Source organism: Xenopus tropicalis, chromosome 9 (genome assembly GCF_000004195.4).
Source record: "Xenopus tropicalis strain Nigerian chromosome 9, UCB_Xtro_10.0, whole genome shotgun sequence".
Classification (NCBI taxonomy): Eukaryota; Metazoa; Chordata; class Amphibia; order Anura; family Pipidae; genus Xenopus; species Xenopus tropicalis.
In genome coordinates, this window is record NC_030685.2 from 52,688,757 (window position 1) to 52,706,315 (window position 17,559).

Below are 17,559 nucleotides of genomic sequence, written 5' to 3' on the forward strand. Positions count from 1 at the left end.
ATAGGTTGGTCTTGAAGCTCTTGGGTCTTGAAAGTAGTCCAGGGTTCCCAGATTTCTTGGTGTTGTTCCAGCGAGTCTGATAAGGTAGCTGCAAGGAAATGCATAGATTGTATGTATTCTACTCGGGACTTCAGTTGGGAGATAGCCAAGTGTGGGGCTAACCAGTTCAGAGCAATAACCCAGCGTGCTGCTGCTATAATTTGTATGGCTAGTTTATTTTGGGTTTTTGTTAAATTTTTGGCGGGTAATGAAAACAGTGCTAGTTCCTGGTCTATAGTGGCTTCTGTTTGCAAAACTTGGGAAATAAGCTGTGAAGTTTGGGACCAGAATTTCCTCACTGTTGGGCAAAGCCACCATGAGTGATAATAATTCCCCTGTGCTTTACAGCCTCTAAAGCATAGCGGTGAGAACGTTGGGTTAAATTTGTTTTTTAAAACTGGTGTGACATACCATCTAGCAAGAAGTTTATATGCTGTTTCTTTAATGCTTATATTTGGGGAAATCTTCTTTGTAGATTGCCATATTTTTTCCCATTTTTGGTGGGGGAAAGGGGATTGTAAATCTATTTCCCATTCTTTCATATATCTGCATAGATTATCTGGGGGCTCTGTCCTGAGGTGGGAGTATATTTAGGATATTAGTCCCGAAAGATGTGTAGGAGACTTGCATCGGAGTTCAAAGCCAGATGTCTCCATGGTTGGGCGATTGGGTTTTTGAGAGAGATAAAAATGGTGAATTTGTATGTATCGGTAATGTTCTGAGGAGGGGATGTTGTTGTTCTCTTTAAGATATTCTAGTGTTTTCAGTCCTATTGGAGTTATAAGGTCTGTTAGTTTGGTAAAGTTGTTTTGTGTCCACCAGGAGAAATTATTAGTTTTTAGTCCCGGTATAAAATCTGGGTTACCAACCAGTGTTTGTAGATTGCTATTTGTTTGATGTGTTAATATTTTGTCTTTTAGTAAAGCCCAGATCTTTAAGTGGTGTGAAATAATGGGATTTGATAAGTGATGGGATTGTATGCTTCGTGTGGTTGCCCAGAGTAGTGCTGATGTTTGTAACGGGTGAATGGAGGCATTCTCAAAGTCGACCCAGGGGTCTGTGTTTGGTTGTGCATGCCATTGGGTAAGTTGGGCAAGTCTCGCTGCTCTATAATATGTGAGGAAGTGGGGGACATTTTGTCCACCTTGGGTGTAGGTTCTGAATAAGGTATCTTTGTTTATCCGGTGTCTTTTGTTGTTCCAAATGAAATTCATTACGTCCCTTTGTAAAGTGTGGATATCTTTGGTATAAATTGGGGTGGGGAGGGCCCTGAATAAGTATAAAAGTTTAGGTAGGATTATCATGCGGATTATTGCTATACGCCCAAACATGGAGATCTGTAGTCTAGTCCAGTCAGCAAGTCTCCTACGTAGCTGTTTAAAAATAGAGGGGTAATTAGCAGCATATAATGACTCATATGTCTTGGTAATTTTAACTCCAAGGTATGCTATTGCTTTCTGTTTCCATTGGAAAGGAAAATTAAGTTCCAATAATTTCTTTTGTGGGGAGGGAATATTGACTGCTAATGCTTCTGTTTTAGAAATATTAACTTTCAATCCCGAGATGCGGTGAAAATGGTCTAGGGCAGTTCTGTCCAACTGGCGGCCCGCGACCCCCCTCTGTGTGGCCTCCCACCTGTCTGGCTGCTTTGATGGCTTACTCTTGTGTAAGCTTTAAATGGTATCAGTACTGTGATTAACTGCCCCCCCCCGCTTGGTTCTCACCTCAGATTCAGGCTGTAATCCCCCTGTATTGTTTAAATATGTAATCCCCTGTACTGTTCACACCTTTTAATCTCTGCATTGTTCACCCCCTGCAGTGTTCACACCTCAGGCTCAGGCTGTAATCACCCCCATTGTTCAACTGTTCACACCTCAGGAGCAGTAGAAACCCACAAATAATCCCTGCATACTACAAAAAGAACACATACTGAGGTGGTACTGCAATTAAAAAGTTTTTTAATATATAGTTATTGTGCAGACTGTAGGAGCAGTGCCAGCATTATGTCACTGTAGGCTGCCTGTGTGTGCCATACACACAGGCTGCATAGGGCAAGCAGAGTATGGCACACACAGGCAGAGTAGGGAAGGCAGAGTATGGCACACGCAGGCAGAGTATGGCACACGCAGGCAGAGTATGGCACACACAGGCCAAGTTTGGCACAAACCAGCCAAGAATGGCACACACAGTGAAAGTATGGCACACGCAGGCAGAGTATGGCACACACAGGCAGGGTAGGGCAGGCAGAGTATGGCACACACAGTGAAAGTATGGCATGCAGGCAGGGTAGGGCAGGCAGAGTATGGCAGGTTTTTGCTGTACTACAACCATTAATATGGGTATGGTCATGTGATAACATGGGTGTGGTTTCAAGTGGGTGCGGTTTCAAAAAGGGGAGTGGTCAAAACTGGCTTCCATTATCGGCCCTCCACTACGTAGGTCGGAAAAATTCCGGCCCTCGGTACAACAGAAGTTGGACAGCACTGGTCTAGGGTTTGGAATTGATTAGGAAGGCCCGTCAGGGGGTTAGTTAATGTCATACAGATATCATCTGCATATAAGCTAATCTTATACTCTTTGGGGCCTTTCATGTATCGAGAGATATCACCGTTTGATCTTATAAGTTGTGCCAAAGGTTCCATTGCTAGCGCAAAAAGTAGTGGTGACAGGGGACACCCCTGACGGGTTCCCCTTTTAATTTGTATGGGGGGGAGATGGTTTGTGGAACAGTCTAATGTTGGCGGTGGGGTTGTTATATAGTACTCTAAGCCCTTCTAGAAAGGCCCCGGATATATTAAAGCGGGATAAGACATTGAATAAGTAGGGCCAGGTTACCGAGTCAAAAGCTTTGTATACATCTAACATCAGTATGAGTATGGGAGACTTGGAGGCATTAGTGTCCGCTATTATGTTGAGCAATCGTCTGATTGCATCTGTTGTTTGCCGTCCCAAAATGAAGCCTGACTGATCTGGGTGTATCAGTTTAGGCATTAATTTGTTGAGTCTGGAGCCCAGTATTTTAGAAAATAGTTTAATGTCTACGTTAAATACCGAGATTGGGCGATAGTTTTGTATGTTTGTTGCGTCTTTGTTTGGTTTTGGGATTAGAGATAAGTTTGCCTGAAGCATGTCAGGTGGGAGAGAGTGCCCTTGCATCATATCATTAAAAAGGGTAGTGAGGTGCGGAGTTAAAAATGACTTGAATTTTTTTATAATAGCTTGCTGGAAGGCCATCTGGGCCCGGGCTAGAGTTAGACTTTAAGGTCTTAATAGCTGAAAAAACTCCTCTGTAATAGGGCTATTGAATAGGTACCTGTCATTCTGAGTCAGTTTGGGGAGGGGTATAGCTTCTAAGAAAGCATCTCTTTTATCACGAGTTGTTAGGGGTGGGGAAGCATAAAGAGAGGAGTAGAAGTTATGGAATTCCTGTGTTATGTCCTCTGGGCTAACTATTTTTACTCCTTTGGAGTTGTTTATATAGGAGATTTGTTTAAAGCCTTGGTCTTTTTTTAGTTTGCGGGCTAATAATTGGTTAGGTTTATCTTTTAGGTGAAATAATTTATGCTTAGACCATCTAATTGATTTTTCAGCATTATTGGTCAAGAGCTTTTGTAATTCTGATCTCGTTGCAGACAGTTTCTGGGAAATACTGGGCTCCATATTTATTTTGTGTTTTGCCTCCAGGTCTCTCAATTCTCTTTCAAGCTTAACAATAAATTCTATCCTCTTTTTCTTTTTATGGGACGCCAACCTGATAAATGACCCTCTAATGACCGTTTTATGTGCTGCCCAAATAGTGCCCATAGAAAGCTCTTCATCTAGGTTTATAAGCCAATATTCTTGTAGGTCGTCAACTATAGTTGCAAATACAGCGGGATCTGTTAGTAATGATTCATTTAGGCGCCAAGAATGCCTAGGTTGTGGTGTTTGAGTTAGTTGTAGTGTTAAAGTGGTCGGTGCGTGATCCGACCAAGTTATGGGTAGGATGGAGGTATCTTTAACATTAGTAAGCTGCATTTGTGGAATTAAAATTCTATAAATAGATCTATTCTTGAGTAGGAATTATGTACTGGGGAGTAGTAAGTGTAATCTTTATCGAGGGGGTGTAGAGTTCTCCAGATATCTACAAGGGATGATTCTTGTATGAGTTGTTTTAAAAATTTTGGGGGGGCTAATGCGGGGTTAGTTTTTTGCTGCGAGCGGTCATATTGTGGGTCAAGTACCAGGTTGAAGCCTCCCATAACAACAGTAGTACCTTATGCATGCAGTGACAACAATTCAAATACTTTAGTGAAAAATTGTTTGGCCCCTGTGGGAGGCGCATATAAGTTAAGAAATGTAACCGGGTTGCCCATTATTGTGCCATTTAGTAATATATATCGGCTTTCAGTATCTAACATAGAGTTTGTAAGTACAAATTGGACATGTGGGCGAAAGGCTATAGCTACCCCTCTAGCTTTGGTATGGTAAGTTGTAGCATATATTTGCTGATAGTATCTATGAACATAAGGAGGAGGCCCTTTATCGCACCAGTGCGTTTCTTGTAAAGCTATTATGTCAGCTTGTAACTTATGAAAGTATTGGCCTGCCATCCTTCGTTTTACAGGGGAGTTAAGCCCCTTAACATTGTGGGATATAAATTTTAGTTCCATAATTATGGTCTAGGGGTCTTTGTTCAGTGGAGCAATAAACTGAACAGGGGCTCCAGTTGGAGAGGTGCAGAGAAGGGTTGTTTTGTATATTTAGTAGCTCCCGCCCTGGCAAAGTTAGTTTACAGTGTATAGTGTTACCCATGTCTATCGACAATAAAATCAGCTTGTATATTACAACATAAAATTGACCTCGAGAGTTGTTGGAGGTCTTAACCATAAAAAAAAATAAAACCATAACTATAACAAACCAGCAGAGTATATACAGTGCAATATGCATTAACCAGTTAGGAAAATTCATATCCTGAGACGTAGTTTCTCAGGAGGATCTGTAGCTTTCTTTTGGAAAGGTGTAGATAAACAGTGAGGGTGATCCTTGCGGGGGTAGGGTGAGGTGCTTTCAAGGGAAACGGGTCAGTGACTGCTCCCGCTCCGTCCCCACTACAGAGTCACAAGGGACGATCGGGTTTCATAAACAGAGATTATGAAGCAATATATGGTCATGGTAATAAGGAGATGCACATGAAATACTCGGGAATGCCATCATCCTGGAGCTTGAGGATGGTGCTTAGGGGATCCCTGTTGTGAAGCTTTGTTGGCTGCGCCACATTTTGTTATCACCTTTTCCCATATCGGTTGTAGCGGTGTTACATTTGTTTTGGCTAGTTTGGGAGGCGAAGGTGAATCAGATAGTCCTAGTTTAGCTAGGAAGGGCACTCCTTCTGTAGGGTCTGTGAGGGTATGTAGGACTCCATTTTTAACCACTGTAAGGCGAAAGGGGAATCCCCATCGGTATTTATAGCCCGCTTTAATGAGAGAGTTTGTAACCGGGCGGAGGTCTCTCCGCTTCTGCAGTGTAATAGGGGATAAGTCCTGGTACATTTGGAAAGCTTCTCCATCAATCTCTACTGCCTCATGAGTTCTAGCAGACCTCAATAGGTCTTCTTTGGTTTCAAAATAATGTAGCCGTACCACTACGTCCCTAGGCGGTTCTCCGTGTTGCGGTTTAGGTCTTAATGATCTATGCACTCTATCAATGAGTAGCAATTCTGGTGCATATTCAGGTAAAAGTTTAGTAAATAGCAAATCTAGTAGTTTGCGTAAGTCAGTGTAAGATTCCGGTACATTTCTGATCCGAATATTATTTCGGCGAGACCGATTCTCTAGGTCTTCAGTATGTTCAGAAAGAGCGTGTACTGACCTTTCTAGTGATGCCACTCGTTGTTGCAAAGCGTTATGTGTCGCTATAAACTCATCGTGTTTAGTTTCCAGGAGGTCTGTCCGTGATCCAAGGGATGTAATTTCTTTTGTTATATCTGAGATTGCTGATTTCAGTTCAGCTTGGAATGTATTAGTAATCTTTTGGAGGAGCCTGTCCAGGCTAGTATCCAGGTCAGATTTCGTCAGGCAAGTGCTGTGTTCTTCCCGCGACATGTGTGGAGGAGACTCGCCGCCATCTTGGGCTTTCTGCGTGTCCTGCTGTTGTCGCTTGAAAAAGCTTCCTGCCTCGCGCTGGGGTCGAGATTTGGACGTTGCCATCTCTGTATGGTGTTTAGGAGATGTAATCCGTCGGCTCTTATAAAAAAGGTGTTGCTTAAGTAAGCAAACTTATCGCTTATGTGGGGTCCGGAGCGGGAGCTCAGTGAACCTGCGTCTTCACATGTGTGCGGTCAGCTCCGCCCCTAAGTTAACTTTTAGTATGTTGTAAAATGACAAATTCTAGGCATCTTTTCAATTGGTCTTCTATAATTATTTTTTAGTTTTTTTTTAATTTCTTTCTTCTGTAGGCTCTTTTTTCCCAAAAAAACTGACCTCGGCAGGCAAAAAACGAATGCTCTGTGAGGCAACAACTTCATTGTTATTGTTACTTTTTATTACTTTGTTACTTTTTTATCTCTCTAGTTAGACCATCTCCTATTCATACTCTAGCCTCATATTCTGGCAACTTACCTTAGCAAGTCCCTGATTGCTAAGGTAATTTTGACCCTAGCAACTAGGTAAGCGCTAAAATGTCAAACTGGAGAGTTGCTGAAAAAATAGTCAAATAATTAAAAAACCACAAATAATATATAAAAAATAAAAACCAAATTCAAATGGTCTCAGAATATCACTCTATACATCATGCTAAAAGTAAGCTCAAAGGTGAACAACCCCTTTAAGTCTACTAAAAAATCATCAAAATGTTGATTTACCCCATTAGTATTGTTTTGCCACCAAAAAGTATTCATTATATCTTAGTTTGCATCAAATACAAGGTACTGTTTTAGAATTATTACAGAAAAGAAGGAAATCATTTTAAAAAATTTGTATTACTTGAATAATTGGAGTCTCTGGGAGATGGACTTTCTGTAATCAGGAGCATTCTGGTTAACAGCGGAAATCAGATTGCATACCTCTTTCTACATTTCTTCATGGGATAGTGCAGAATCTGATGTTTATTATATTTTTAAAGTATAAATAATGAATGTGTTATATAAAGAAACCATAATAACAAAACTCTAATTTACTGATATTTTCATTATTTTAAAGTAGAAGCACCAAAATTACATATATTGTATACAGGATGCATTTGCTACCATGGTGATTTTAAAAGAGGCATATTTATTGGAGGTTGAGCAGACAGCTTGCTGGTGAAGAACGCCACAACTATCTTTACTTCTGTAGGATTTTTGCATTCTTTTCTGACAAAATTTATCATAAATGCCTTGAGGCTGTGGGCTGATGAAAAGAAGCAGAATTCATAATTACCTTCTTTCGCAGAAAGGGAGAATCCCAAGTATTTAATAAAAGTATTTAATACATTTAAAGTATTTAATAAAAATAACATTTAATAAAAGTTTCCATAACCATTTTTTAGATCAAAAAAATCAACAAACCTGTCAACCTGTGTTGAAGTCATCACATCAGCACCATACAACCGACTATTGTTTCTCTTGGCCTGTGTTGCTATATTTAACAAATTGCTATGTTTTATTTTGAAAAGGGAAGATGGACTTTTCCTGCTTTTTATTTATTTATATTAGGAATTTGGTTTCTTTTCCAGAGTTGATTGACTGGCAGAAAAAAAATTGCCTTTCTTTGTAAGGCATATGTAAATATGTAAATATTTTCATCTTCCTTTGGATCACCAGAAAGCTAATTAGGATCTATGAAAATGTTCTCTAAGGAAATATTCAATCAGGAAAAAAGTTTGAACTTTAAACAGTTGTTTAGAAGTCTGTATTCTGTCATTCTAGAACAAGAATGCACTGCATCTTTACAGTATAAATGGAAAGTATCTCGTTTCTGAACTTCTGAAGGAGCAAGTGACCGACATGTGCATCATTTCAGAGAACATTGTGTTAGGGAGCAGGCAAGGATTTCTGTCTATAAGAGACCTCTACAGGTATGTGTTTAACATTTGTATTTTTTATCAAGACATTTTAATTTCTATACCTTTAAGAAATGTTCTAGTTGTAAGATTTTTGTAATTAGGCAAATAGTGCACCTTATAAATAACTCTGGCAAGGTGCAGCATTTACAGAGAATCACGGTGATGATGTTTTTAAGACACAGATGGAACATGTATGTAAAGATTGGCATACAATGGCAGATTTAAGGTGCCCCTTTAGACCAAGTTGGCAGTTTATTTGTTTGTGTTTGGATCCTTCCTAACTGCCTCCCTGACAGACAACTGGCAACAAATTGGACAAGGGCCACCTTCGCAAGTTGATGTACAGGCCTTTGTTATGATGCAATTGTTTGAGTGTCTTACTATCCTAAGAGCATGGTATAGAGCAGTGATCCCCAACCTGTGGCTCATTGAGCACAATGTTGCTCTCTAACCCCTTGGAGGTTGCTTCCAGTGGCCTTAAAGCAGGTGCTTATTTTTAAATTCTTGGCTTAGAGCCAAGTTTTGGTTCCATAAAAAAACAGATGTACTGCCAAACAGAGTCTCCTGTAAGCTGCCAGTCCAAATAGGGGCTATTAAATAGCCAATCACAGAAATGTTTCTGCTAGCCAAGCACAGTGCTGCATTTGGTAATCTAGATAAAATTCTCAGCATTCCACACATAACACATAAGATTATATATTATACTTGGATAGAGTTATCAGTAATTTAAGTGTATCGACTTTAGTGTTATAGCAAGTTTAAAGCATTTGTGTTATTCCCATTTCTTAATACTAGCTTGAATCTCAGCCTCACTCCACTGGTAATGCGGGTTCCCATCCACTGTGTTTCTGTGACAAAGGAAAACAGCCACATCCTAGTTGGCCTGGAAGATGGTAAACTGATCATTGTGGGCATTGGTAAACCAGCGGAAGTAAGTATTGCATTGGATATTTACTGTACAAGTGACTGTTAACATGTTAAGATTTAAAATATATTATAAACCAAGAATCTTGCAGAGAAGAAAATAAAGAAAAAAATGGGCAGATTCAGATTAATAAAGCAAATTGCTAATGTTCTTGAAGTTGTGAATTCGTTTTTTTTTTTTTTTTTAAATCAAATAAATTTGTATTTCGAATGCTCACTTATCTATTACAGGACAAGTCAACCCAAAATATAATTTTTTTGGCTAATAAAAGAAAACCAAGTTCTAAGCAACTTCATACATTCATTACAAATTTGTAATGTTTTTTAAGTTATTTGTATATATAACTGCTATTATATATATTTGTATATATAACTGCTATTAAAAGCTGTGTTTCCTGTCCTTGTCTATTACCTGTGTCTATGCCCTGGTGGCTCTGGCATTCTGAAAATGTAACACAAGGCAGCAGACTGACAGACCTGTATTGCTGGAGGAGACTGTCCTTTGCAACATTGTTTAAAAAGAAACAACCAGGAGTTCAGCAAATACTGCTTTCAATAGCAGTTATAGCCATAAATAACTTTTAAAGCATTGAACATTTTTGATAAATTCATATTGGAAATTTGGTTATGTTTTCTTTTATTAGGCAAAAAAATATTTTTGAGGTTGTAAACTTGTGCACCTTCGAATACCTTGAATTTTTGAGTTTACAAACTTGAATGAAACTCAAATATCTGAAAATATGGCTTGACTTTGCCTAGGACAACTCCCATTGACTGCTGTAGAAACTCGCAGGATTTTAGAGTTTAGGGTTTTTTTTGCACTTAATAAATACCAGACATTCAAGTTTTTGAAGCATAATTTGAATTAAAGGTTTTTTTAGTGCCTAAGGGGACATACTTCTCCAAAAATATGAGAATGAAGGATTAAAAAAATTCAAAAAAGAGAAAGTGGAACACAGGATACAAGCCAAGAAAATGTATTAATATATAATTTGTTTAACAAATGGTTAATATAAGCTATAAGCTTTACGTTTTCTCACGTTGGAAGGAACATAGTGCCAACAAACAAGAACTTACGAGAGGACACAAGTAGCATGTCAAACAGTTAAGGAATGTAGTAGTTGACCACACTGGTGGTCTATAAGATACAAGATTCTGACCCCATTTTGCCCTCTAACTGGTTTATTTACATTCATGTGTAGATATATATATGTAGATTTTAAAGTGCTTTCTGATGTCATCAAGCAGTTTTTAATTTAGTTTATCTGTGTTTTATCTTGAACAGGCAAGATCAGGTCAAATTTCCAGAAAACTGTGGGGATCCAGCAGGCGACTCAGCCAGATATCATCCGGTGTGACTGAATATAACACACAAGCCACCTAACTATTCCATTCCCATCAACACACATGGTCTACAGATGAGACAAGTCTCTGTATTATATAGAAAATATTACTAATTTATACTTACAGACATACCATTACAGAGCAGGTGAATTTCAGTGTGGACTACCCATCCACAATAGACAATCTGTGTGCTTTATCTATTCAAAATGCTGCTTTTTCCAGGCACTGCTTCTCAAAACACTACTTACTTATTCCCAGATTCTGCAGCAGGAAGAAAATAACTCATTCCATGTATAAATGCAGACTCCTTTATTTTTTTTGTTGCACTCTTTCATATTACTTTACCTTTACTTGCTATAGTTGGAATATTTGATCTTAACTTTTCATGACAACATTTCATGAGTTCCATGCTCTTTAGGGACCCAATACAACATTTATTTAATGTTGTAATTAGTATACAGATCAGCATCCATGATATATAACCCGGACTACATCAGCAAGCCTAACCATAACAAAGCCATAACTAAGAAGCTGCAGTGTACTCTTTAATGCAATTTGATGTTGCACTTTAATAGCATTATATTAACTTATTGTAGCATAAAAATGCAATCTTCCAAAAAAGTCAACCAGTATTCTGCATAGACTTACTGACTATTACAATGCTGCAGTATATGGTAATGTTTTCCCATGCAAAATACATTTACAGTATACATTGTTTTTCTTAATGGCCAATAATATTTAAAGAAACAAGTGCCAAGTTACTGTAATTATTGTCCATTTTACACCCAAAAGCTGCTCCAGTGATTTACATGTACAGTAGACCAGTGCAATAATAAAATACCTCCCCGTCTAAAGCCCTCTATAGCCCTCATGATGTATCATTCTCCTTTTTCGTGACAACAAGCAATACACAATGTGGCACAATAAAAACTTGGCATATAGGATGTCTAGTGAACATGTAGCACAACAGGCCTGTGTTTGGCATCAGAAGGATAACTGGAATATTTGTATTGTAAAACTTTTTATTGTATAGACAAAAGGTATATATATGTTAGTTTTCATACAGCAATGCTATGCAGTTATTTACGACTTTATAAATATTTAATGAAAGAATGGCACCTTTAAAGAGGTGATTTATCATAATTTGCTGACTGTATTATTTTAAAAGTTCTAACCACTCAATTTGTATATCTGCATAGAATCCTATAACGCACAGCTTTTTCTGTGAAAAATAACCAGTCTTACTGACTGTAACGCTAAAGCTGGAGTGCTTTGGTCAGCCAACCTTGAGCATCCAGGATTTGAATCATTGTTTACCATGAGAGAGAGATAAATGTCACTCTGCATGGGCAGAATTCCACTCACTGGTATCTCGCACCATTTGGGATTGGCAGTGTGGTTTCAGCTTGTTTTTGAAGTTTGAGGTATATTGTTAGTTTGATCTTATTGTGGTCATCACTAGCTCAACCAGTGTTTCCAAGAAAATCCAATTGAGAGTTTTTTAAATCTTTTTACAGTCATTGAACCAAAATCATCAGAGTGATTAATGCCTGCACTATTGGGGTATTTGAGAGTTGAATTCTCTAAACCTTGAGGTAATATTAAGGTTGTGTAAAAATGTATATATGTATCGAAATTGTACACATTTTTTCCATTTTAAAAGCAAACATGCATTTCATGACCTTTATCTTTTAGGTTACTGTGGAAGTTTTAATTTAACATTTTTTATTTAATACATTATATATGAATGTCCTGAGAATTTGATTTTTCTTTATTATGTAAGAGAAAGATTTTAATGGACTAACTCTTAAATTGTAAAACTTTTTTAGTGCTCAATCTACTTATATTTTGCAGGGTTCCCCCTAAAAAAAAAGTTTTATTTTAAAGTCCTTTTACAGAATATTTGAAAACCTTGTCTTGTATAAATATGTCCCTATTTTGAGTGAATATTCTGTGCCTTATTTCTCTGAAAGGTACATTCTGCTGACCAGTATAGGTACATTCCACAGGCTAGTATACGCCTATTCTGCTGGCTATTATAGGCCCATTCTGCTGGCCAGTATAGGTCTATTCTACCAGCCCCTATAGGTCTATTCTACTGGCAGTATAGGTTCTGAAAAACAAAGCTTGTTTGCAGCTGCTGAGTAAAGAAAGGGTACTCCTACAGGATGCTTAGCCCAAACATTTTTAGGTTAATCCAATTAAGCCTTATAGCAATTGCATGATTCCTTTTAATTTGGCCAGTTACTGCTTTGCTTATTTGGACTATAAGCAAACTGTATGTGTTAATTCATAAGGCAGGCAAAATCACCTATGCTTATATGATTTGCTGAACACTTATGTAAGAGATTTAAGGTAAAGTAAGTTCACTTTATAACCAAGATATTCTTATATACTACATAATAAAATATTACATGTTTTTAACTTTTTACTACAATTCTAGAAAATGTTGGCACACTACTATACTGACTTACATTCATAGGCACTAACTGAAATTCTCATGCTAGTTTTAGTTCTAGAAAGGCAGTGGATAAGATGTAACACTATAAATGAAACTTGTTTTTGTGCTCATTTATTAGAGTAATTTATAAATGAATTTAGGTATATTTATGTGCATAGTTATGTGTATATTGGGGGAGCAATAAGCTATTATTTTTTATCGCAAAATTTGGAATCTGCATAGTAGTAACTTTATATTATATATGCTTAAAGGAGGAATGTTGTTTGTTTTTATTTGCTGGCTATGTGGAGTGGAATTCACAAAATCACTTAATAGAGGGTAATGTATTAAACGGTTTGTTACATGTCTACTAACTAGCAACCAGTCAGGACGTGGAGTTACTAGTCCTCTTCATTGGTTGTTATGGGTTACTAGATGTTGCTAAATACTTTTTAATATTTAACATTTAGGAACCTTATCTAAAAATACTGAGATCACAAGCCAGTGTTTTCCAGGCTCTATAAATGTTCACAACTGCAAATGTCAATACAGGTATCGGACCCCTTATCCGGAAACCCATTATCCAGAAAGCTCCGAATTACGGAAAGCCCGTCTCCCATAGACTCCATTATAATCAAATAATTCAGAATTGTAAAACTGATTTCCTTTTTCTATGTAGAAAACTGGTACCTTGGAATTGATCCCAACTAAGATATAAATAATCCTTATTGGATGCAAAACAATCCTATTGAGTTTAATTAATGTTTTATTGATTTTTTAGTAGACTTAAAGTGCTGAGATCCAAATTACGGAAATACCCCTTATCCGGAATACCCTTGGTCCCGAGCATTCTGGATAATGGGTCCTATACCTGTAGTAGTAATAATCTCAACAATAATAATAAAATTAATATCAGTGAAGGCAAATGGCAAATCACTGCAATCAAAATACCCCTAGCAGCAAAAGCTTTCTATTCAGCCAAATAGGAAATAGCTGCCTGTGCCACACAGTGATACGAATAAGTATTTAGTTTTCATCTGAAATTTCATTTAAACATTTCTATTTGTCCTGGGCATTAGGCTCCCTTAATCATAAGGAAACCATAATAAAGTCTATAAAGTTACAGCAGTTGTGACATTCCAATGACTCATTCAACAGAACTCTCCATTTATAGTAAATCCACTTCATTGCCTCGAGTGACAATCACTTTATTAACACCATGTCACTGGCTTTCAGCACAAACAATAACATTGATACAAAGTGACTCTATTTATTTCCTGTACCAGAATGAGCAACACTACTAAACATGTATTAAGTGTAAACTCACTACAAATGACAAACAAAATTCTTGCATTATGTTATTAATAATATTCTGGTTTTACTGCAAGTATAAAAAAAATCATAATGTTCTGATTTTTTTTGTTAAATTTTCATTTAGTTTTTTGTGCAATATATTTTCCCTTTGGGTTCTTGAAATGTACAATGTTAGACTGATACATATTTTCAAAAAACTTGAGCTGATATTTAATAATATTAACCCTTTTGCTGTCAGCAGTTGTCCCTACCTTTTGAAATTAAAGCTTTTTAAACCTCAGACAAGCACAGGGTTGGGTGTGTGTATATCAGCTCAATTTTATGTACAGGGTGATTGTGAATGTTTTTAAAATGTTTTGCACTTTTCTAGAAACTTCAGATTTTTAAAGCTGTAACAATTTAATATTTTGTACAGAAAATAATTAAACACATGGAATTGTATATACTGTAACTCCCATCTGTGGGGTTAATAAACTTTATGCTTGAATTTTAAATCCTTTTGTGGTTTTCTATTTTTGTTGATGACTTGGATATGTGAAGTGTTTTATACTGTAGTATTTCATTGCTTTTCTGATTAAAGGACATGTCAACCACAAAAATATTTTTTTATCATAATTCCAAGCAACTTTCCAATGTGAATTAGTGCTTTAAATGTTATTTGTAAATGTAATTGCTATTGAAAGCAGCATTTGCTGAACTCCTGGTTGTTACTTTTTAAACAATGTTGTAAAGGTCAGTCTCCTCCAGCAAGGCAGGTCTGTCAGTCTGTTGCCTTGTGTTACATTGTTTCAAGAGTCAGAGCCACCTGGCAGGGTATAGAAAAGGACAGACAAACACTGCTTTTAATAGCAGTTGTATGTACAAAAAAAGTCAAAAACCATTTCAAATATGTAATGAATGTATATTGCAAAATTGCTTAGAATTATGTTTTCTTTTATTAGGCAAAAAATATATATTTTGGGTTGACTTTTCCTTTAAAGGTATTGATATTCTGTAATATTATTAACATGTATTTATAAAGTGCCTATATAATAAATGTATACATTGGACATACAGGATTACATACAAAGCAACCAATAACTGATATAAGAGGTGAAGAGGGCCCTGCCCAAAAGAGTGTATAATCTAAATCTGTCTTAGTTTGAAAAACATACTGCAAAATGTTGCTAAATGTAGCAATTTTTATGAAATTTCTCAAAGTTTGCACTTTACGGCATCGTTTCTCCCGCAATCCAAATGCCAGAGGTCCTCTGAACAGTTTGAGGGGCAATTTCTGTAAAAAAAAAAATATATATACTGTGTAAAATTTCAGGGTGAGTTAGCCACTCAATAGGGAGGAAGGAGTTAATTTTGAGCAACTGTCACTGACACCTGTGAAAAGTTTAAATGCCTGGATCATTACTGCTGATTCATTCCTGTAGAGACGCTGAAGCTTTAGGGTGCCCATACACCTTAAGATTGCCAAGCGAGCGGATCTTCTCCCGATATCCCCCACCTACGGGTGGGCAATATCAGGAGAATCCAGGCTAATGCGATCGTTTGGCCCTGGGGCCAAACAATCGAATTGTGACGGGCATAGGTAAAGTGGGTCCGGGGACTGCATCAACAAGCCGATGCGGTCCCCGATCTGACTAGATTCTCTAACCTGCCCGATCGAGATCTGGCCGATATCGGGCCAGATATCGGTCGGGCAGACCCGTCGGTAGTCCCCATACACAGGCCGATTAGCAGCCGCATCGGTCTAAGGGACCGATATCGGCAGCTAGAATCGGCCCGTGTATGGGGACCTTTAGGCTGATGCAGTGAGTTCATTATATAAAATATGGCACTATGACACACAAGCACTCTATCATAACATGTATTGAGCATACAAGCACTCTAGCATAAAATTGGACAAAATGTATTGATTGAAGGGTAGTGATTCCTTTGTTATAGTTTCCCAAATCACAAGTCCACTTCTACAGTTAGGGACAGATTTGTAAAATATTAAACTGGAATCCAGAGGGGTTGCCAGCAGATAGATCACCTGTAAAGTGTTAGTAACTCAGGAAAATGTCAGGAAAATGTTTTAAAGGAACAGTAACAAATAAAAATGAAAGTGTATAAAAGTAATTACAATATAATGCACTGTTGACCTGCACTGGTAAAACTGGTGTGTTTAACTCAGATTACTATAGTTTATGTAAACAGAGCTGCTGTGTAGCCATGGGGTCAGCCATTCAAAAGAGAAAAGGTGCAGTTTATGAAGTAGATAACCGATAAATTGCCAGTGTATTTTACTGAGAGTATCTGTTATCTGCTATGTAACCTGTGCCTTTTCTCCTTTTTTTCATCTTAAATGGCTGCCCCAGTTGCTACAGAGCAGGTTATTTTTATAAACTATAGTAGTCTTTCTGTAGCAAATCTGATACAAGTCTGATACCAAAGAATGTTTACATAAAAGAAAACAAGAAATCATGTGTTTCTTTTGATAGAGGATAGAGGACTCTATCAGGGCAGCTTTTCTATGAGTGCTTATGGCTGTATTTACATAGACCTTTCTGATAAAGCTTACTTGGTTTTTAGCTTCCCTTCACCTTTAACTTTTAGTATGATTTAGACATTGATATTTTGCAACCAGTTTTTATTTTTAGTGGTTTTTACCGTTATCAAGCTTTTTGATCAGCAGCTTTCCAGTTTGGCATTTCATTAGCAATCTGGTTGCTAGGGTCTTATTTACCATATAAACCAGGCATTGGTTAGAATGAGAGACTGGAATATGAATAGGTGGAGGATCGAATAGAAAGATAAATAATAAAAAGTAACAAAACTGTAGCAATATTTTTTGGCTGCTGGGGTCAGTGACCCCCATTTTAAAACTAGAAAAGGGCAGAAGAGGAAGGAAAATAATAAGCTATATTCAAATAATTTAATGAAGGCCAACTGCAAAGTTGCAAGGAACAAGAAATTCACATATTATGGGACAGATTTGCTAAAACATTAATTTATCTCATTTTTATTTTTTTAAACCGCAAATAAACGTGATTCCACGAATGTAATACATTTATCAAAAAATCCAAAGTGAAAAAGTTGCCAAAAAGTCTCAAAAAGCAAGACTTGTTGCATGATAACCACAACCTTTTTCAAACCAGCATCAAAACGCTTGAAAACCTTGAAGACCACAAAGCAAAGAAAGATCTTCCAGTTGTAAAAGGGGACATCTGCCATTGATTTCTACTTGGCTTCAACAGGTTTTAGAAGGAGAAATTTCAGATTCAGGATTGTAGTGGAAAGTTGCAGGTTATTAAATGCCCCCCTAAAAACTAACTTAAAGGTAAATCACCCAATTAACACTGTTTTAATTCAGATAGTGCCCCAAAAAAAATAAGCATTTTATTAAATGTAAAGCAGCTTTCTTATATGGAAATGTAGTCAATCAAGGACTAGTAATGTAGAAAAAATAAATATGAACGGCTTTTTTGTTCTTATTTCAGTGT

At 37.2% G+C, this 17,559-nt stretch overlaps 1 protein-coding gene across 3 annotated transcripts in view; it reads left to right on the forward strand.

Annotated features, from left to right (window-relative positions):
- The window catches only part of nbeal1 (neurobeachin like 1), a 117,073-nt gene extending 102,496 nt beyond the window's left edge, over positions 1-14,577 (forward strand). For all 3 annotated transcript variants that reach the window (XM_002937719.5, XM_012971009.3, XM_012971008.3), the window contains 3 exons: positions 7,925-8,073; positions 8,857-8,992; positions 10,271-14,577. In XM_002937719.5, the coding sequence (XP_002937765.2) occupies positions 7,925-8,073; positions 8,857-8,992; positions 10,271-10,369 (384 nt within the window). In that variant the 3' untranslated portion in view covers positions 10,370-14,577. The remainder of the gene's footprint in view (positions 1-7,924; positions 8,074-8,856; positions 8,993-10,270) is intronic.
- Positions 14,578-17,559: the final 2,982 nt, after the last annotated feature.